The sequence below is a fragment of the Amphiprion ocellaris genome, chromosome 23 (genome assembly GCF_022539595.1).
Source record: "Amphiprion ocellaris isolate individual 3 ecotype Okinawa chromosome 23, ASM2253959v1, whole genome shotgun sequence".
In the NCBI taxonomy this organism is placed as follows: Eukaryota; Metazoa; Chordata; class Actinopteri; family Pomacentridae; genus Amphiprion; species Amphiprion ocellaris.
In genome coordinates, this window is record NC_072788.1 from 25,483,567 (window position 1) to 25,504,994 (window position 21,428).

Consider the following 21,428-nt stretch of genomic DNA (forward strand, 5'->3'; position numbering starts at 1 on the left):
CATCAGTACTGCAGGTAGTACTACTACCAACCTTCTAATACTACATCAGTACTCCAGGTAGCAACCTGGGGCTGATATAACCTTACCTTAGCTTATCTTATCTTATCTTAGCTTAGCTTAGCCACTGCACTAGCCTGTGCTGCTAGCATCCTGTATGGACTCTATCTCCAGGTTAGCTGCTGTACTTGACATTTAAACACTGCTGAGGTAAAGCTGCTGGTCACATTCCACATTACAACTCTGTGAACAGGGAATAAAAACATGTTAATCTTTTATTTTTCAAGCAGTAAACAAACTTCCTTCAGACATGTTCAGATGATTTCAGAGCTTTCAGAGAGGACTACAGCCGTCCACTTCTTCACGTCTCTGATGATCACACATTCATTTATTTCACCAGATTCAGTCGGAGGCTTCAACAGGGATTTCTGCTCAGACTAAGACATGAGAAAAGGTGGATTCAGCTTCATTCTGTTCTGTTCACATTTACAGTTTGTTCTGCTGCTGCTCAGAAAAACTTTCATGTCTTCGTTTCAGAACATCTGTTCAGCTGCTGCTTCATCATCAGGAGGAACTGGGAGGTTTGGGTTCTTCTTCATGGATCATCTAGAGTTCTACAGACCAGGAGACCAACAGAAGCCAAAGCAACAAGTATCACTGCCAGGACTGATCGTATAATGTTTCCATCCTTGTCTCCTCCATCCTTGTCTCCTCCATCCTTGTCTCCTACAGACAGAGATATCAGAGACATCAGGTGATTGAACATCAGTCAGATCAGCTGTTTTCTCCAAAGTCTCATCAGCAACATCTTTATAAACCACAAACATCTGATCTGAGACCAAGCAGCTTCATCAGAGACACAAACTGAACTCTGAACACAAACTCACCAGGTTCAACAACTTCTAGGTTGATGGTGGTTTCAATCTTCCAACTCCATGTCTTCCAGTCGTTTGTTTCTCTCTGGAAAACCCAACACTCATATGTTCCATTGTCCTCCATCGTCACATCCTTCAGAACCAGAGAAAAGTCTCCGTCCTTCATCTCTTTGTCCTGCAGATCCACCCGGTTCTTATAAGATGGATGCTGCTTCTCTGGATCTAAGTGTTTGCCTTGGTTGAAAAAAACATATTCTGGTTCCAGCCCAGGTCTGTTCCACTTTACAGGTGTGAGGAGGATGAAGATGTTCTTCTGGGGAGCTTCACATGGTAGAATGACATCCTGTCCAAGAGCAGCTGTGATGATTTTCTGAGCTGAAGAAGAAACAATAGAGAAGTTAAAGTTGATCCAGATGAGAAGAGTTTAACCTCTAAACTCCTCCATGAACTCTGAGCTGCTGCTTCTGTTGTTTTAGTCATCAGTGGATTCATCAGGTTGATGAAGAGGAATCAGGGCTGGCTAGTAACTGATTACATGTAATCAGATTACAGAAGGTCCTGAGCGTGATTTAAGACAAACAAACAAAAAAAAATCTGACACTGAATAAACGATCCTGCATTAGAATCCATTTAGTTCATTAGAATCCATTTAGTTCATTAGAGTCCATTTAGTTCATTAGAATCCATTTAGTTGTTCATCATTAACAGATTCCACACTGATTGAAACATTTCCACTCAATATGGAGGAAATAATAATTGTGGAAGTTTGAATATGTGGACTAAGTTGTATTTAACAGGTTAAAATAATAATAATAATAATAATAATAATAATAATAATAATAATAATAATAATAATAATAATAATAATAATAATAATAATAATAATAAATAATAACAATAATAATAACAATAATAATAATAATAATAATAATAATAATAATAATAATAATAATAATAATAATAATAATAATAATAATAACAATAACAATAACAATAATAATAATAATAATAATAATAATAATAATAATAAATAATAAATAATAAATAATAATAATAACTGAATTCATATTTGGTGGTTCTGATCAGGACTGATCTCTGTTGGAAAAATTACTAATTAAAAAGTAAAAAAATACTAAATGGTTCAATTAAAATGGAAACTTTATTCAGTTGTTTTTAAATGTAAATACATCCTTAAACATGAATATATGCAGTAATTCACATTATTACACTGTTGGTAAATACATTGATTCCTACAAAATAAGAGCCTGTCCAGGTCCATCAGAGGTGGAAATAATGAATATTATAATAAATGAACATTATAACTCACCTGTACAGGAACAGACCAGGAAACAGATCAGACAGAATAACTCAGATGTTCCAGCAGACATTTTACTGTCTTCTTCTTCCTCTGATCCGGTAGTTTGATGCAAAGCGTAAAGACACGTGAGATAAATGGCGCCAAAATTCGTTAAACTCCACTTCAAAAACTGAGCTTCTGGTCTGTTTCCAGTAAATCATGTGACCTCAGACTTCAGACAGAACAGGAAACAGCAAACAGCAGAATGACGATGTTTTACCGTCTTCTTCTTCTTCTTCTTCAGTTCTTAGTTTGGTACAAATATCCAACATAAACCAAAGTTGAACCAGTTAACACCAGTTCATGTCTGATCTTTACTGAAGCTGTTCAGAGAAATAGTTTCCTGTTTCTACCTGAAGGTGGAGCTTGTAGCTGCTGAGACATGAAACCTTCCTGAGGTCTGGAACTTCCTGTTTACCAGCCAGACTGTTCATGATCTCTGCAGCAGCTCAGTGTGTCAACAAAGAATCATGATGAACTATGAAGGTCTGATATGTTTCTGTTGGTTCTCCTGGTTCATGGACAGTCGCTGTGGGACCTTCAGCTTCATGAGGTAGAACCTGAAATGGTTCTCCAACAGTCTTGAAGGAGTCCCAGAAATGCTGAACACCCGTTGGTCCTTCTGCCTTCACTCTGAGGTCCATCTCATCCTAAACATCTGGATTGGGTTCAGGTCAGGTGACTGTGGAGGCCAGGTCATCTCCATCATCTCCTTCTTGGTCAGATAGTCCTTCCACAGCCTGGAGGTGTGTTTAGGCTCATTGTCCTGTTGGAGAATAAATGATGGTCCAACTAAACCAGACCTGATGGGATGTCATGTCGCTGCAGGATGCTGTGGTAGCCATGCTGGTTCAGGGTTCCTTCAGTTTGGAATAAATCCCCAACAGTGACCATCAAACCTCCTCCTCCATGCTTCATGGTGGGAACCATGCATGTAGAGACTGGGTTTATGGTGTTGGCTGAATATTCTCTGTGATAAACATCATCACAAATACTAACCGGTTTTCTAATCAGACCTGGCAGAGAAACAGGACTCACCATGAGAACTTCTTCATGCTTTTCTTGCATCTCCAAGTCGGTTTCTGAGGCTTCGTTCAGGGAGATTACGGAGGTACGGGTCAGCAGGTTTACACATTAAACATACAGGATATGTATAAAGAATATTTATGCACTGAAATCATGAAAAGTCTGGATTGTAGATGAGATTTTCTTCCTCAGTGTGTTTGATGGAGTTTGTAGTCCTACAGCAGATGTGTAACAGCAGCTGGAAGCCTCCAGGGGGAGCTGTTTGTCTCTTTGTGGACATTTGAAGTTTCTTGGCGTGTTCTTTAGTTTTCATGGTGTAGTTCTATCCAGGAGTTCTGATCCACCAGAGACTGGACCTTCCAGATCCAACATTAAATGTCATCTTCATCAGAATTGTTGTTTTATTTGACAAAGATTTGTGTGTTTTTAACCATTTCATCATAGAAATTTTAGAGTTGTAGAAGTGTCTAAAAACTCAAAGTTGTCATGATAAACATGATTTTTCTAAGTTTGTCTAAACGCTGTTTCCTGCGAAGCCCTGAATGAAGGACGACACTGTAGTCCTGGTTTCTGTCTGCAGGAAAAGAGTCTGAAACTGAGCCTCAAAATGTGTTCAGAATTCCTAACATTTGTGTTTAATGACTCAAATATTGTCCAGACTCACTCAGAATTGTCCAGAATTCCTAAAACATGCCCATAATGATTCAAACTTTGTCCAAAATTTGGATAAAATTACTCAAAAACACAGATGTAATTTGTTCAAAGTAGTTTGAAAATTGTCCAAAAATACTATAAATTTCCCCAAATGACTAAAATGTGCCACAATGACTTCAACTTTGTCCGTAATAACTCAGAATTTGTCCAAAAATGACCCAAAAATGTCCAAAATGACTCAAATCTGTCCAAACAAGTCAGAAAGTGTCCAGATTTATTTGTTAAACCTTTGCAGGATTCTTTTTGTGTCGCAGTGTTGGAAACGTTCATTCTGTTAACTTTAAGAAGGATGTTTGTGGTTCAGAGGGTTGAAAGACATTTTAACAGGGACAGTTTATTAATCTACATCTGTACATTTATACCTGGCAGCAAATATCACAGCTGAACTAGTATCACATATTTTCAATCTTTCTGTCCAAAATGTCATTCCTGATGTTTGGAAATCTGCTTTCATTCTCCCCTTATTGAAAGGTGGCGATCCTTCGCAGTTGAAAAAGTTGAAAAGCTGGTGAATGATCAGATCAAGGACTTCTTGACTTTAAATGGTGTCTTATCTCCTCATCAGTCTGATTTTAGGAAGCAGCTTCAACAGTACAGTAACTGCTTCAGTGAAGGTTTTAAATGATGTTGTGGAAGCCTTGGACGCCTAGAATTATTGTGCTGCACTCTTCATTGATTATCTAAGACGTTTGATACTGTTGATGGTGATATTTCATGTCGGAGGCCGTCAGATATTGGCCTATCACATCAAGCTGCTGGCTGGTTCTCAGATTATCTCACCAATCGTAAGCAATGTGTGCAGCTCTGTGGTTTCTCCTCCAGCTTTCTGTATGTTACAGAAGGTGTTCCACAAGGTTCTGTCTCAGGATCCACTCTCTTTACTATTTATGTCAACAGTGTGGGTCAAAACCTAAATGCATTTATTCATCTTTATGCTGATGAAACTATCATTTACTGAATATCTCCAGTTAACAACAATATCTCGGGAATGATTAGAGATAAAAAAAAAAAACCTGAAATTTTCACAGTTATTTCCTCATCACATCATTGAAAAGAAAGTTATTTTCATTGAACTTTAATCGCTGACTGAGCAGGTTTGATGTGTTTGACCAGAAAAATAAGATTATTGGTAGATAGTCTGATCCATGTACAGCAGAGTTCTGGAGTTTAAATAGAACCAAGAGATTAAATGGCCTCATTGTGTTTACATCTGTTGTGTTGCCTGTACATATTTTTATTTATATATTTTTTTTAACCTTTATTTATAAAGAGAATCTCATTGAGACACAGAATCTCACTCTTAAGAGAGATTCATCCTCAAATAACAACAAAACAACATTACGTCACTGACAAGCATCACTAAGGGACATGAAGTAGACAACATAACAATAAAACACTGAGTTACAGACAGAAAAGTTCATGACAAAACACAACATAGACATCTAAATGAATGTGCAAAAGCACCAGGCAATAATGTTGAAGAGTAAAAACACTAAGAACAAGAACAAGTCCTAAGAGATGATATTTCCATCGTATTTCAGAGACGTTTGAAGTCCACCAGGGGAATCAAGTTGGACAGATTCAGTCTCTGCTGTAGTGAGTTCCAGGTTGAGACAGCAGAGGAAGAAAACGCTGTTTTTCTGAGTTTAGTGGAAAATGTAGATTATGGCTGAACTGTTTCTGTGGCATGAAGGAGGATAAATATGTTGGCAAGGATGGATTAGTAAATGAAATGATCCCAGTGGAGAAGTCTGTGTGTGGACAGTGATGACCAGTTAACCAGGAAGTACAGTGAGATGTTTACAGTCTGTTATAAATCTAAGAGCTCCATGATAAACAGCATCCAGCAGTCTGAGAGAGTGGGTCCATTTATTCATGTAAACAATATCTCTGTAACTGAGTACAGGCAGGAAGGTGGCAGCAACAGGCCGTTTCCTGCAAAAGAAAAACAGGATTTGTTCCAGAAAAAGAAACCTTACATCAGTACTGGGTGGAGTAAAAAGTTGAACCACCTCCTTTCCTCAAAAATCCCCTGATGCTTTCCCTCCATACTTATCACTGGGTTTTCCCCAGTTATGTATTCTGTTTAGTTCATCATGACTATGGTTTCAACTCATGAGTGCAGACAAAGAGAGGCCTTGTACCTCCAGCTTTGTCGCCTTATCTATGTCTCCATTAGGTTGCAGTTTACACAGGATTGTTCAGTTTTCACATGAATTCAGTTTATAGTCACGTTCTCCAGTTTTATCACTGTTTGTACTTGAATCTGATTTAAACATCCTATTTTCCTTGTTTTAACATTTGTTCAGTCTCTAAATGCCACTGCTGCTCTTCTGTCTGGATTCTCTAAAGGGAGCAGCTTGGAGACACCAGGATGTTTAACTGCTTGTTGGTCAGATGTTTCCTGATTTCAACAATAAAAGCAGATGAGCTTCAACAAAAGGATGAGCTAATCAGGGTTTTATAGCACATAGAGGACTTCAGGGTGCTTTAACCTCATTAAGAAAGAACATTCAGAACTTTAGAGACAGAACGTCCCCATTGAAACCCATTGAAGCAATGAAGAAGTTTTTACCCCCTGAAACTACAATAGATTAATTAAAGAATGCATTCTGTGTTTTTAGACTTCAAAATGGTCATTTCTGCTAAACTGTGTCTCTGATTCTTGTTTGAGTTGGAAAACTACTGAGTGAAAGTGTCTAATAATGTGATTATATAATGATCTTGGTCTAAAACACCTTCATTGTTTCTCTCAGCAGTTCTGTAGACAAAAATCCAGAAACACTGTAAACCGTCAATAAATCTGTAGCTGAACCTCAGAGCAACACAAACTTCTTTACTGTCCTTCATAGATCACACAGAGCGTTCCTGTAGATCATCACATCATTCACGGTTCAAACCTTCATCTGAGAGTCTCTGCTGTCTGTCTCCACACTGCATGGTGAGCATCAGGAAGCTCATTTTATGTCTCTTTCTCTTACCCTTTTGGTCTCTTTGTGTTAGGATTGTGTGTCTCTAGACGCACAAAATGCTGCCACCACCGTGCTTCACTTCACACCATGATGCTGCCACCAACGTGCTTCATAGTGGGTAAGGTGTGTTTAATTATATGCACTATTTGGTTTTCACTAAACATATCATCTAGTCTGATGGTCATAAAGCTCCATCCTGGTCTCCTCAGACCTAAGAACCTTCTTCCAGTTGACTTCAGAGTCTCCACGTGTCTTCTGGTGAACTCTAGTCCAGATTTAACATCAACTTTCGACAGTGATGTTATGGGAGAACACAGCAACAGTTGTTGTATGCACAGAATCTCCAATCTCTAAAGGTTGTAACTCCCTCAGGGGAGTCATAGGTGTCTTAGTGGCCTCCTTCTCTAGTGTCTTTGTTGTTGACATGAGGAACAGTGACTTGTTCTTTTGGTCACTTCCTAGAGCTCATGACCATATCTGAGGTTTGGAATGTAGACTGATTGATAAAATGAGAGTTTTACCTTCTGGCTAAGCTTCCTCTTCACCACCACAGTCTGGTACAGCATCCAGATTACTGCTGATCCTGCACCAACTCATACTGTCTATCTCAAGCTCCATATTCCCATCAGCTGTGAGCAACATCCTAAGATACTTGCTCTTCTTTTCTTGTGGCAGCTCCTCCCTCCAACCCAGAGATATTAATTCACCAGCAGAGAACCTTGGCCATGGCCTTAGAAGTGCTGATTCATCTAAGTTGCTTCACACTGCAACTTGTTACATCGCAGTCCACTGAAACCAACAGAAGCATGTTGTGCTCAAAACACAGAGCAACTCTGAGGTCACCAAACCAGACATGCTCCTCACTCTGGCTGCACCTTGAGATCCCGTCCATAAATACGACAAACAGAGTTGGAGACAAAGGGCAGCCCTGGCAGAGTCCAAACCACCAGACATGTGTTTGTGCTGAGAATGTAAACACAGCTCTGTCTTTGCTTGTACAGGGACTGAATGGCTCCTAACAACAACCCCAGTATCCCATCTCCTGCACTACAACCCACAGAGTTCCTTGAGGGACAGGGTCAAAGGCCTTTTTCAGATCCACCAACCGTATGTGGGCTGGCTGGTTGAACTCCCCTGAATCCACATTGCTCCTCCAAAATCCAAGATTCAGGACCAAGACGATAATTTAAAAATGGGAACCACCACCCTGGTCTCCAGTCCACAGGTATCGTATCCAGTGACCACAGAGCACTGAAGAGACATGTCGGCCAAGATGGTCCAACAGTGTCCAGAGCCTTCACCATCTCAGGGTGAATCTCATCCATACCTGGTGCCTTGCCACTGAGAACTTATCTTGACTACCTCTACAATCTCTACCATGGATTTGGCTGAGTCTTCAGGCTCTTCCTTCTCAGCAAAAGACATGTTAACCTGGTTAAGGAGTTCCTCCTCTTTCCACCGCTTGACAATGTCTCCAGTTCAGGCTCAGCTGTAACCAGCCTGGACAAAACCCTGCCACTCCTTCCTGAGGCTTTGAACAGTTTGCCAGAACTTCCTCAAGGTCAACCAACAGTCCGTCTCCATAGCCTTTCTGAACTCCTCCTACATTTGAATTGTTGCTTCTGCTGCTGCTGCTGCAGCCCTTTTGGCCAGCTGGTACCTGTCAGCTGCTTCAGGAGACCCCTGAGCCAACCTGGCCCAAAAGGCCTCCTTCTTCACCTGATGGCCTCCTTCACTGCTGGTGTCCACCAGTGGCTTTTTAGGTTGCCACTATGACAGACACCAGTGACCTTCTGGATGCAGCTCTTATCAGTTGCTTCTGCAATGGAAGCTTTGAATAAGGCCCACTCAGATTCATGTCCCCAATCTCCCCTGGGATCAAGGAGAAAGTTCTTCAGGGATGGGTGTTCAGGATGACATGGGCTTCTGCCAGAAGTTCTTCATGTGCTCTGTGTGTTTCTTTGTAACTACAGAAACATGAAGGCAAAGGTCTCTGGACCAAAGTGGAAGACCACCACAAAAAATTACACTTATATTCAATTTTCTGTTGTCTACTAAAGACGAATGTCATTAAGGTCAGAAAGAATGAAAGAAAATGAGATTTGAAAGAGACTTAACAGCTGTGACAAACATCACTCTGGGGAAAATAAACAAAACAAGAAAATAAAACAACAAAAACCTCACAGCTGTCAGGAATGTGAGAACATGTTGTCACCAGAAGACCTAAAATATCACACAGAGAAATGTTTGTTCTCATTGATACATGAGAAAAACATTCACCTGTGACCACAAAGAGATGCAAAATAAACACAGAGACATAAAACAACCACAAACACACACAAAATCAACAACACAATATGCAAAACACCACACAGAGACAAAATAACCAGAAATACACGCAAAACTACCACAAAACCACACAAAATAACTACAAGACATGAATGAATGTGGAGATCAAGTTGGTTTTAGGGGAAAAGTCAGAGAATCACCAAAGTGAAGAAGGTTCATCATCTTGGAACCATGAATATCTGCACCAAATTCCACAAGCATCAGTTTAGTGTTTGTTGAGAAATGTCACTCTGGACCAAAGTGGAAGACAGACATCAGTAAAAATGAACTTTACATTTAATCTTCTATAGTCTACTGAAGATGAACATCATTAATGTCAGAAAAATGAAAGAAAATTAGTTTTAACATCTTAGTATTCAAAGGCAAATTCCAGTAACAACACATTTGACTTACAGCAGGTTTTGTGTTTTACTATGTAACAATACTCCATTATTGAAATGCAGAACTTAAATTTGCATGAAAAGCAGCAGAAACCAAAGGATTTGTAGAGCTTCTGTAGCAGTTTGCTGCCTGAACTCTACGTTTGCATGCAGACTGTGAATGTTTGAGCTGAAAGGCAGCAGATGCTGATTCCATTTTCCATCACAGAACTCAGTCTGCTGCAATTAGTCGACAGTATAAAGTATCATTACATAAATCAGATGCTTTAAGGGTTTTGTTACATGCAAAAAAAACCCAGAGATTGTTTTCAGTCCAACCTCACACATGCAAACACAAACACCCAAACACACAAACACACAAACCTGCCATCATGAACAAGTATTAATAGAGGAGATCCAGCAGAGCTGCAGTCCAGTTTGGAGACACGAGTTCAACAACAAACACTGATCAGGTGAGAAGCTTTTCATCACTCACTTAGAATTTGGTTGTAAAACTAATATTTCTGTTGGTGATTCTGTGAATAATTAGAACATTTCATTTAAATGTATGTAATTTGGGAGCTTAAACCACTTGAGTTTATGTGATAAATCGTTTGGATTGAACTGATCAACAAATCTGAACAAAGATCCTCCTGACCTCCTCAGAACATCTGCTTCTTCATCTCCACTAACTTTATTAATGATCACATTTCTACCTTCATCCTGTGAAGAGTATCTTGTTTTTTAAGCCTGAACTTAAACAGAAATACAAATACAACAATGTTCAGGTTCATGGAGACTTTTTCTGGCAGAATTCTAAATATTTCCTGTTGAACAGAAGCTGTGAATTCTTGGAGTTTCTGCTGATTAGTTGGAGAGAAAACTCAGAAAAAAATGCCTGCATCCATCCTGGTTTGGTTGCTGGTTTTACCAGAACTTAAATGTGTTTTTCCTCCTGAAATGTGAAGTGTCTATAGATAAAGTTACTGTAGAGGAAGAACCAGATGACTCAGAGAAAGTCTGTTGAAGTTCTGATTGATTTTCATTGATGATCCACTCATTGATTTATTTCCATGTTCTTGTGTCTTGTCGTCGTCTCCTCAGCTCCATATGAGCAGCGATGTCCTCCATCTCCTCCTCCATCTCCTCCTCCATCTCCTCCTCCATCTCCTCCTCCAACTCCTCCTCCATCTCCTCCTCCAACTCCTCCTCCATCTCCTCCTCCAACTCCTCCTCCATCTTTCCTGCCTCCAGTAGCTGCTTTAGCTACAGATCCAGTGTTTTCATCTTAATCTCCTTCTCGGCCACCAACATCCTCCTTCTCCTCCCTCTCTGCATCCTCGTCCTCCACCTCGGTCTCCAACGATGGCGGCAGAACCGGCGCTCGGCTTCCGCGGCGACGAGCCACTCGGACGTCTTCACCTACCACCTGGTTGCCATGGAGACGGTGGGCGTGTTGGGCTGCGCTTTGTTCTGCGTTGGCGTTTTCTTCGGCATGCTGTGGTCCATGGTGACGGGCCTCTACCTTTTCTCCGTCACCTCGTATGGACAGCTTCTCTTTCACACCCTCACCTGTGCAGAGCGCCACCTGGCCGTGGTTCATCCAATCACCTACCTGGGTCTGAGGCAAAGGGGCGGGGTCAGAGTCAGAAACTTTTGTGTTTTGTGCATTTGGCTGCTTTTCTTTGCTTCCTTCAGTCTCGTCGTAACTTTCAGCGCCGTCGCAGTTTTGTGCATCTTGACTCTCTCGGCCGCCGTCGTCTCTTTCTGCAGCCTGTCGGTTCTTCGCTCTCTGATCGGTCCAGGGCCGGGGGAAGGGGGCGGGGACAGGGAGCGAGTCCACCAATCAAAGATGAGGGCGTTCTACACCATCACGGCCATACTGGGAGCTCTGGTGTTGAGGTTTGGAGGCCATGTGCTGGTTGTGGTGGTCCACTCGTACTCTGCAGCCACTGAGCGTGTCCGGTGTGAGGTTCTGGTGTCGGGAGTCTGGTTCGGTCTGCCCAGCAGTCTGGTGTTACCGCTGCTGTTTCTGCACCGAGCAGGAAAACTGAGGTGGTGACACCGAGGACACACTTTGTCTTTGAACAGCCAACAGCAGGAAGTCAGGTAAATGAAAAATGGTCACATTAGCAGAACATTTATAGGTGAGTGCAGTCAGAAGAAACAAATCAAGAAAAACTCTAAATGTTGGGAAATTTTCCAGTTAGAAAAAGACCAAAGTTTGTTGTCAGACTGTTGAAACCACAGACTGACAGCTGATCTGCTCTGATTCCAGTTGTTGACTGTCAGATTTGGACTGATTCTGTTCCACTGATTGTTCGGGGATGAAGATGAGAAGAGACGCACATTTAATGGATCTGTTTGGTTTGAATCAGCTGCAGTTTAAAGTTACAGCTCATTTCAATCCTTCGTCCACGTTAAAGCAGACGGACTGACGGACGGATCACAGTGAGAACATCTCTCAACAGCAGACTAAAGAAATATAGAAGATCAATGTTTTCATCAATCTGCAGGTATTTCTGCTCAACGCTTCCTTTTGCTGCCGGCGTCTAATGAAAACCTCATTTCTCCTGATTGTTTTCAGTTGTTCAGAGTAAAATATTTGTTGAGAAAATCCAGTCAGTTCAGTAAAGAGATTTTTAAACATCTGGATGCATGAAACATGTAAAAAACGACTTATCTGGAAAATGAACAAACACAGATACATGTGATTTTTAAACATTCATAATATGTTGAAGTCGTTTAGTTCTTTATTTATTGGTTTAGTTCCTTGTTTTTTGAGATGAAAGTTGCACAATGTGAAAAATGTGTAAAATAAAGTGATTCCTGCTCATTTAAAGAGTTAATATGAAATCTATAAATACACCGTGTGGCTTTAAATGGCATATTCTGGTTATATAACATGCAAACACACACATGAGGATTAACATAGAAACACTGTGGATGAAACAACAGTTCAGACACTCGGAGCAGAAGATCAGAAACTACAGATAAAGTGAGTTCATTTTAATCACCTCACAGAATAATAACAGATATTAATCATCAGTTTCTTGTGCTGCTGACTCTTTATTCTACATTTAATCTGGTTGTTTCCTTCTATAAATACAGCTTGACTGAATAATTAAAGATCAAATATCCACCAGTAGAAGATCAGAATCAGCTTCTGTGATTGAGTTTGAGTCTGACTCTAGTTTTATCGTCACCATCAACACACAGGAATAAAGCTGTCAGACATGACTAGTCGATACCTGATACACACCTGAGAGCAGAACAACGAAGCTGAACCAGTGAAGAGCAAACAGGACATTTCTGCCATTAAGGTAGAAAAACACCATATTATTGCAGATCATCCATGAGTTAAACGTAACTAAGTAGTTGTGGTGCTAAAACGTAACCAAACAAGGAGGTCAAATCTGTGTTTTAACTGTAAAAACCTTGATATTAGCATATTTTGGTGTGAAGTGGAGAGAACAGCCTGATGGGAAAGATTTCCACCAGGAGGAGGAGACTGAAGGAACCACCCAGAGTGCAACAGCGCCCTCTTGTGTTCCAATTACTTTATTACTGCCTTTGAGTTTGTGGTGTTTTATGTCTGCTGCTGTTAAACGCTGGTTTTGTGTTTCGGTGGAATTTTTCTTGCAACTTTCACAGTAAACTCATGATCGCTGCAGATATCTACAGTTTGACTGATTTTCTGTTTAGTGCTTTTCAGTTTAATATTTATTTGTGTTATTTTGCAGAGTGTGTGTGTTTATAGTATCATAACATAAAAGGAAATAAAATACTTTCAGAAAAAGTCAGTTGTGTTTTGTGGAGCAAATTTCTCTTTTTTTAATCCTATAAGTTCACATTTTTCTCTCTTTTTGTCTTCTATAATCTTTAAAAGTTCACATACTGCAAGAAATGCATCGCAGACGTTCTACTGCAGATCCTCCTGGTTTATCTTTGTTTAAAAAGGCTTGAAAGAAGAATTTCTGTTTTCTGCTGAAGGGGAGAAACTTTTCTGTCCCTGCTGAAAATCGTATCTGGATTCAGTGCAAAATGATGAAAACAAGACAAAGCAAAGACAAACGAGATCCAACAGACGATCAGCTCACAAGAACAAACAGGCAAAATGATGTTTACCAACAAATTCTTTCATACTATCAATGAACAAGCAGTTTTTAACAATAATCCTCCCCAGTCTGTCTGATTTAATCCAAGCAGAGGCAAAAAATAAGTTTTAAATTCTTGATATATGTAATTTTTCCATCAAATCATGGAAAGTATCTGAAAGACATCTATATCTTTGTTTATTTATTCATTATTATTTTTACAGACGAGATGTAAAGTCATACTTGTTTTGGGTGATTTAACTGGATATTATCTGTCTTCTACCAAAAACAGCACTTCTTTGCCATTTTTCAGGCCTTAAAAGCCATAATTTTTCTATTTAAATAGCAGCAAATATCTGTTAAAAACAATATTTTTGTTGATTTAAATGCAGTTAAAATAAAAACGCATGTATGATATGGAGGTTATTTATATTTTTTCTCTATTCAATACGTTATTTTGCCCAGTTAATCTGATCAGCAGTACTTTTGCGGGAATTATTTTACTGCAGTTTCACTAAATTGGGAACAGCTGAAAACAAAGTAAACTGCTGGTGATGAGGAGGGAAAGTTGTTGAAGCCAAACAAGCAACTTTTTGATCTATAAATCTGGAAGAAATGGGAAAAGAACAATAAAGCATGAATGGAAACGATGTTTTTTGAGGGGGCGGTTTCTGCAGGTAAAGCTTCTCTGTGATCTGATTGGAGCAGGTGTTTGGGGCGTAACCTGCTCCAGTCAGAGGCGTGGCCTAATTAGCAGCTCACCTGGATCAGCTGCTCATTGGAACAAACATTTAGCAGAAAGGTGCAGACACTCAGTGAGGAAGCTTCTTTTTCTGTGTGAAACTGTTGCCTGAACAGCCTGGAACTGGATTCTGCTGCAGAAAGTAAGACCTGACAGGAGAAATGTTCTGGATTTACAGCCTCTTGTTCTTCTTTTAGCATCTCAGCGTCTTTCTGTCACCTGCAGGCCTCATGTGATCCTAAACCAGGCCTGGACAGGTGTTTGTTGCTTCAGTTTGCCCTCATCTGTCTACAGCAGGATCTTTCAAACTCACTCCCACAGGTGAGTAAAAGTGGTGATGTTTCATTTCTATCCAAAGGTTTTTTTCTAAGTCGCCGTATTAGACTATAAGTCAGCAGAGTTTAGTTGTTGTGCAGCTCAGATGTCGACTCAAATCACCTCCCTGATCACAGTTTTACTGGTGAAGTGCTTGAGGACGTTTCTGGACACATTTATGCACCAAAGTGACGTTAGTTGGAGCCTCCAGAGTGTAAATCCAGCAGCTCCTCATCCTCAGCTTCATCCAGCAGCTAGTCAGAGGACGTTCAGCTCACCTCCATGAAGCTCCACTAACTGCTTTAATGACACAAAACCCAGTGATTTCAACACCGTCGCTCTGAGTTGGAAATAATTAACAACTGTGATTGACTTCATTTATTATTTGAATGGAAAATAAATGCGTTTCAAATTAATGCACAGTCATCTTTATTGTAGTTTTGGTGCTTCTCTTTGACACAAATCTCTCTTTTTTTTTTTTTTTTTTTTTTAATATAAACTAAATTCAGCATATTTTTTCCCTATAATGTGACTTCAAATTCATCCCAACTCGCTTTACTACATTTTTTTTTTATTGATTTAGTGCATTAAAAAAAATCTTTAATGGTGATGTTTTAATCCAAAATCAGCCATTTTTATTTCCATATTCTAAAATCAAAGCTGACTTGTCTTAAAACACTGATTTTAAAAAGGACAAACCTTTATATTTAGTTGTATAGTTTTTGTGTCAACTTAAATTCTATGTTTTGTTTCTTCCCAGTATTTTAATCTCAAATCAATGCTGAATTTAATTTTTTCACTGGATTAATAAAATGCATGTTTCCACCCCTATATTTTATAGAATATTTTCAAAATTCTTACCAAATGAATTATGTTACTAAGCTGGATAAAATGAGATGCACACTTGAAATGTCTTTCAGTTTAACAAAATGAAGCTTTTTTTTTTCAGTAGCTTCCATTTAATGTGATCGACTTTAAATCAGTGCAGATTTGTGCTGCAGCATTTAATAAATATAAAAAGTTCTTGATGGTCCATTTAAGAGCTTGTTCTACTTTATAGACTTCATTTTATGGAAAATGTGCTTTTAAAATGAACTTACATACATGTGGATTTGTGTTAATAGACTGAATAAATAAAAGAAACCTGTCTTTATTCAATTCAAACTTTATTGAAATGCAGTGAAATAAAACTAGATTGAAAAGACTTGACATTGAAATACAGAAGAATGAACTAGAATACAGATGGATCAAATAGAAGCACCAGTAAATGAAATGATTCACAGTTCAACAGCATAAAAGCAATGAAATGAGAAAAATATTGTCTATGAATCTCACTGGGCCAGATTCCAGGTAGAAATGGGACATTTTAAGTTTCTATTTGAAGCTTTTTCCATTTGGAGCAGCACAAAGTATTAGGAACACTGAGCTGTTGGTACTTAGGATGGAAAAACGATTGTTTAAAGGATGAATGAGAAAAACTGATCTGATATAAATGGTGATAAAACAGTGCAGGAGTCACACTGGACAGTCAAGATTTCTACCAGTTTAAATGAAATGGAAGGAGTGTGTTTGTCTTTGTTTCCCATCAGAGCTCAGTTTAAAGCTTTCAGTCTAAAGCTGCTGTAACTGTGAATTTCTCCTGGTGTGGCAGAAATAAAGGACGCATCTAAAAGCTTGGACATTTGACTAACTTTGCTTTTCTTTTCTTCTTGCAGGTCGATCTACAAACTGTGAGTTTTGTCTTTATCTTGTATTCTCTTGTGTTTTTTTCCTGGCTGCCTATTTCTCTTTCCATCTGTGTGATCAGTCTTTGTTTTTACATTCTTTGCATCTCCCTCTGAACTTCTGTGTTATTTTCTATCTAAATCTTTCTAACATGGCTGCCATGATGATCTCATTTTGTCTTTTGATTTGATGAATGTTTTTGTGTTTTTGTTCAGCTGCTGTGCTAAATTCCATTTCAATAGTGTCCAATCCTGCCTTCTTTGTTTCTTTACATGTTTCTTTGCAAACTGTTCTTTCTCTGCTTCTGTATTTGTCTAAACTTCCAACATGGCCGCCGTGCCTCGACTGTCTCTGATTTTTGTCCAGAAAATGTCCTATTTTAACTTTGGTGTCGACTCCTTTCTTCTAGAAACGCTGCTCATGTTTTGTGTGGAACGTTTCCACTCATCTCTGCGTTGCTTTAGCTTAGATTCATTTTGATGCAGAACAGTTAGTCGGTGTTAAAGGTTGGTGGATTTTATCGACGGTTTTCCTTCAAACAACATGGAAGCCCATTTATCAGTCAGTGCTGTAGTTTTCTGACAGTTATTTTGATGCAGAAACCTTCCTCTCAGGGTCAGAGTGCTTTCAGTCTTGGGTAGAGCCTTATTCTTGTTGGCTGCTGTGCCTCATCCTGATTCTCACATCTTATTCTATCGATGTCAGCTTTGGTTGCCGTGTCAACCGCTGTCTTGCCAACATGGCTGCTTTTCCATAACATGTTTAGACTTGATATTGTGTTGAACTTTAGCGATTTCTCAGCTTTTCCTTTCCCCCTCATGACTGCATTTCTTTGACTGGCTGCTGCTGATTGAAGGTTCCTCATCTTGGTCTGGTGTTTGGACTGAAGTAGCGCAGAGGTTTATGTTGACTGGAAGGTGGTTCTCTGGTTCATCTTGAACTTATTCTGGCTTCACTGTCAACAGGCAGGCAGGCAGTTTTGGTGAAAACTTCAGTAATGATGCTTCAGTTTGATCTGAGCTTCAGAGTTGGTCTTGAAGTAAATGTCAGTGGAGCAGTTGTAGAATCTGCAGTGACTCAGATGGTTGAAAGTCTTGATCTAACCAGACTGTCTGGTTCTGGATGTCAGACCTGAGATTATTGAAGCATTGATCTCTCTGTAATTGTTTAATTTCTACCTCTTCTCCTCATTTGCTGTATCCAACATGGCTGCTATGCCATGACTTCATCTGTGACAGAAGTGTAACGTTACACAACTCAATGCACTGTTTTTGGTGCAGCTTTCCCAGACTAAAAACTAAATAGAATCTAACTTTGTATTAAATGTGAGTCTGATCCAAACCTGTGGCTCCAGGATGAAAACTTGTAATGTTCCACTGCGACTATTTCAGCAGTCAGGTTAAGTTTTGTACATAAACTTTTACTCCTTAGGAAGATTCTACGACTGGTGAGTGCCGTTTTCCTTTAATGTATCAGAGTTTTTATCTACCATCTTTCTCATCTCATTTGACCTACGTCTACTTTGGTCAGTGTCAGTTTCTCTCCATGTGTCTGTTTCCGTCTCCAATCTTTCATGAATTCTCAGATGCATTATCATGTCCATCTTGTGGCCACTGTGCCAACCTCTGTATATTCTCTCATCTCAGTTTACCTTTGCTTAGGTCAACATGTCGACTTCTGTCCATTTGTCTGTTTCTTTCTAACCTTGTTTCTTTCATCAGTTTTCTCACAATTGCACAACAACGTCTGTCTGCTTTACCACCATGTCATGTTGACTGTCATGTGACCACTGTGATGTCTGTTTGTCCATCATGTCTGTCTGTCTTGTAGCCACAGTGTCATGTTGGTCCATCTCATGGCGACCATGACATGAGGACTCATGGATATTCTGGGTCAGAATCTTTCTCATTCACACTAAAATGTGTCCTTAATCTTTCCTCCAGTTAGAAGTATTGATGATTTAACTGCTTGCTTCTCTTGACTTCAGTTGTGACCGTAGATGTCCAAACAAACCTCATCACTGCAGACCTCATGCATCTTCATGAGGAAATATTAAACCCAACCATAAAGGGCAGCAATTACCTGTGAGTTTAGTTTAGTCATTAGTTTTTCTTGTTGAACTTCTCCACCAAGTTTGATCAACCTTGGAGGTTTTATTTGACCATCATGCACCCCTGAAAATATTTTTGTCAAGTTTGACTAGTTTTTTGGATATTTTTATCAATGAATTTGACATAAACTTCAGTGTCTGTTCAGAGGAATTTTCAAATTTTAACCTCAGCTAAAACCTAAATCAGTTTCAGGATGATTGAGGATGGAGCAGATGCCTCCAAAGAAGCCAGTGTGAGATGCTGCCACCCAGAAGCAGGATTCTAGAGGGATGTGCAGATGAAGACCAAGCTGTGATGAAGCTTTATTTATGAAAGTCTGTCAGACAAAATGATCTGAAAGGTTTCTTCAGTTACACTGCATTTAATCTTCTGTTTTTATTACTCACTCCCCAGTTAGCATCTATGAAATGCTTTTACTTTTTTACTTTTTCTTTGTCTAAATCTTAAGGAAGGATGGAAATCATCCTGTGACCTGACTTGACCTCACAAAGTCCTGCACACCTCCATGACCTTCAGACCAGAAACTAGTTCTGCACATCACATGTCTGCAAGCTGCTCAGGAAACAGGGCAGCCACCTTAACTTCAGGAGTTTAACCCAAACCCTTTGCTACTTGGACTAAATAAAAAGCCCTTCATCCCAGACTTTACTGAAGAAAGAAACTGAGCCTGTTGCATAAAGAACTGAACTACAGACTGACGTTACCAAGTACAAACTACACATAATTCAAAGTTGGTGGATTTGACTCCTAAAGTATTGACAGTCTATCATCCATGGTTACTGAGACGATGGAAGATGGGTTTTGAACTGTTGAAAATCATACGTTGGTCGTGTCTCCTGATCCATGCTGCCACCACTGAACATGTATGATTATGTTTGTATGACTTGACACTAGGCCTGATAAGTTCATCACCACTTACATCTTGACAAATTGCACATTTACTGTATCTGTGTTTTTGGGTCAAGCAGGTCTTTTGCGCGTTCGTTTTGTATCCTTCTGATTATTTATTCTGCTTGGAGGCCTCCCTACAGAGGTTTTATTTCCCCACTCCTGCAAAGATATTTAGCCATTGAGAGAATGTTTTGCATGTTTTCATACATACATGGGATGTCTGTCTAGGGTGGAGGGATGACTTGGACATCAACTTGCTCAAAAACTAATCCAAGCCCAGTTTTTGGCATGTTGGCTTCATTTTTTTAGTGGTTACAATCATGATGCATTAATGCAATAATGGGAGAGTTGCTCCTATTTGTGTGGCTGACTTGCTTAAATAAAACATTCTGTAGAAAGAAAAGCCCATAAGGTTAATGGACTCTGTGCTCCTGCATGTTGGATGTGATTAGAAACCTCAAATCCGTAGCTCAACATTGACTAGCAGCTGCCTGAGGTGAAAACAAGACCATCAGACCTCGACTTATGACTGCTGCTGTGGAAACAGAACCACCATGACCTCAGCTATTTAACCCAAACCCTCGGTTAAGGTTGATGATGATCTGAGACAAAGTGGTCTCAAAGGTTTGTTCAGTTTTACTGTCTACTCAGTCTGCCTTAATACTCATTGCTGGTTGTCAGTGTAATACATGTTAACTGATTGCTTTGTTTCTTTTTAAACCTTAGGGAAGGATGGAAATCCTGACCTGACCTTACAAAGTGCTGCACACAGCTGTGACAACTGGACCTCAACTTGAAGCTTCTGCTGCACGTAACAAGTCTACAAGCTGCTCAGGACACAATTTAACAGTTGCTCCCACTCGGTTATGTAGTTAGGAAACTTGATATGATAATGTTCTGTGGATTTAATTAGAAAAGGCCCAAAGGTTTGAGCTGTTGGATGTTGGTTGCAGTGACAAACTGAGCAAATCTGAAGGTTAATGTTGAGCTACAGTCTCAGGTGACGGTTCACTGGGAAGCTTGTCTCCTGTGGATCTGTTGCATCGTGCAGTTTCATAACATATTTATCATATTCTACTGGTTCTTATTCCATTTCATTTACTTCCCATATTGCACATATCTGGCCTCCTTTGCAGATATTGTCTTTTAATATTGTTTTGTTATACATGTATATTTGATGTCATTATTTACAACATATGGCAAATATGGAAGCAAGGATTGAATTTAATAATTGCTTTCAATATGGATTCAGAACATTGTGAGAAATGGCTGATTTATTTTAACTGGTTTCTAAAGATGGCAAAATTTCATGAGTGATTTTGGAACTGCAGAAAAGCATCTTTAAAGCTATCATAGAAGGCATGCTTAACAAGATTAAAAGGATTGTTGTACAGCTTTTCTTTATTGGAATATTTCCAGGAAAAAACACCATGAAAACCAAGTTACAAAATGTCAAACTGAAGACAAAAACATGCAACTATACAGCACAAATTTACTGAAATTACTATCCAGAAAAGTGGCCAGATTTTTGACTTTTCTGACATAGTTCTACATGTTCTTGTTTAAGACTTTGACCAAAAGTTTGAAGATACATTCCTAATAGTGAAATATTTTTCTGGAGTCGAGGTGCAGAGTCGTGTGAAACAAAGAGTTAGAGGTTACAAAAATGAAATTAATTCTCTATCAATAAACTACTGCAGATACTTGGCAAATTCTGTTAAGTTCTGAGAGGAACGTCTACTTCAAGCAAACTTGACTATTGCAACTTCTTTTTCTCCCTCAGATGATCTGAAACTAAATCTAGAGAACACAGTAGTATGGTTTGAAGTTCTTTTCATTGGTTGCAATGATCAGAATTCAAGTTTAGATTTCTGTTTTACTTGTTAAATCTGGTAATG

General features: G+C 39.3%; 2 protein-coding genes and 1 long non-coding RNA gene across 4 annotated transcripts; 2 read left to right on the forward strand and 1 right to left on the reverse strand.

The window, feature by feature from the left end:
• Nucleotides 1-245: 245 nt before the first annotated feature.
• LOC111571164 (ICOS ligand-like) lies at nucleotides 246-2,559 on the reverse strand. 2 transcript variants are annotated; one of them, XM_023274245.3, is made up of 3 exons: nucleotides 2,200-2,559; nucleotides 885-1,247; nucleotides 246-708 (listed from the first exon to the last, which is right to left on the reverse strand). In XM_023274245.3, the coding sequence occupies exons 1-3, from the start codon at nucleotides 2,258-2,260 to the stop codon at nucleotides 593-595; spliced, it is 540 nt and encodes a 179-aa protein (XP_023130013.2). In that variant the 5' UTR covers nucleotides 2,261-2,559; the 3' UTR covers nucleotides 246-592. The 2 variants fall into 2 exon arrangements, with proteins under 2 accessions (XP_023130013.2, XP_023130012.2); XM_023274244.3 differs by having other exon boundaries at nucleotides 246-723.
• A 6,194-nt stretch (nucleotides 2,560-8,753) lies between these two features.
• Nucleotides 8,754-13,452, forward strand: LOC118470568 (uncharacterized). Its single transcript, XM_035949984.2, has 2 exons — nucleotides 8,754-11,758; nucleotides 11,928-13,452. The coding sequence occupies exon 1, from the start codon at nucleotides 10,770-10,772 to the stop codon at nucleotides 11,709-11,711; it is 942 nt and encodes a 313-aa protein (XP_035805877.2). The 5' UTR covers nucleotides 8,754-10,769; the 3' UTR covers nucleotides 11,712-11,758; nucleotides 11,928-13,452.
• A 1,038-nt stretch (nucleotides 13,453-14,490) lies between these two features.
• Nucleotides 14,491-20,239, forward strand: LOC111571162 (uncharacterized). Its single transcript, XR_008600488.1, has 4 exons — nucleotides 14,491-14,630; nucleotides 14,714-14,809; nucleotides 16,519-18,612; nucleotides 18,826-20,239. It is a non-coding gene; the product is annotated as an uncharacterized LOC111571162 (long non-coding RNA).
• The last annotated feature ends 1,189 nt before the right edge of the window (nucleotides 20,240-21,428 follow it).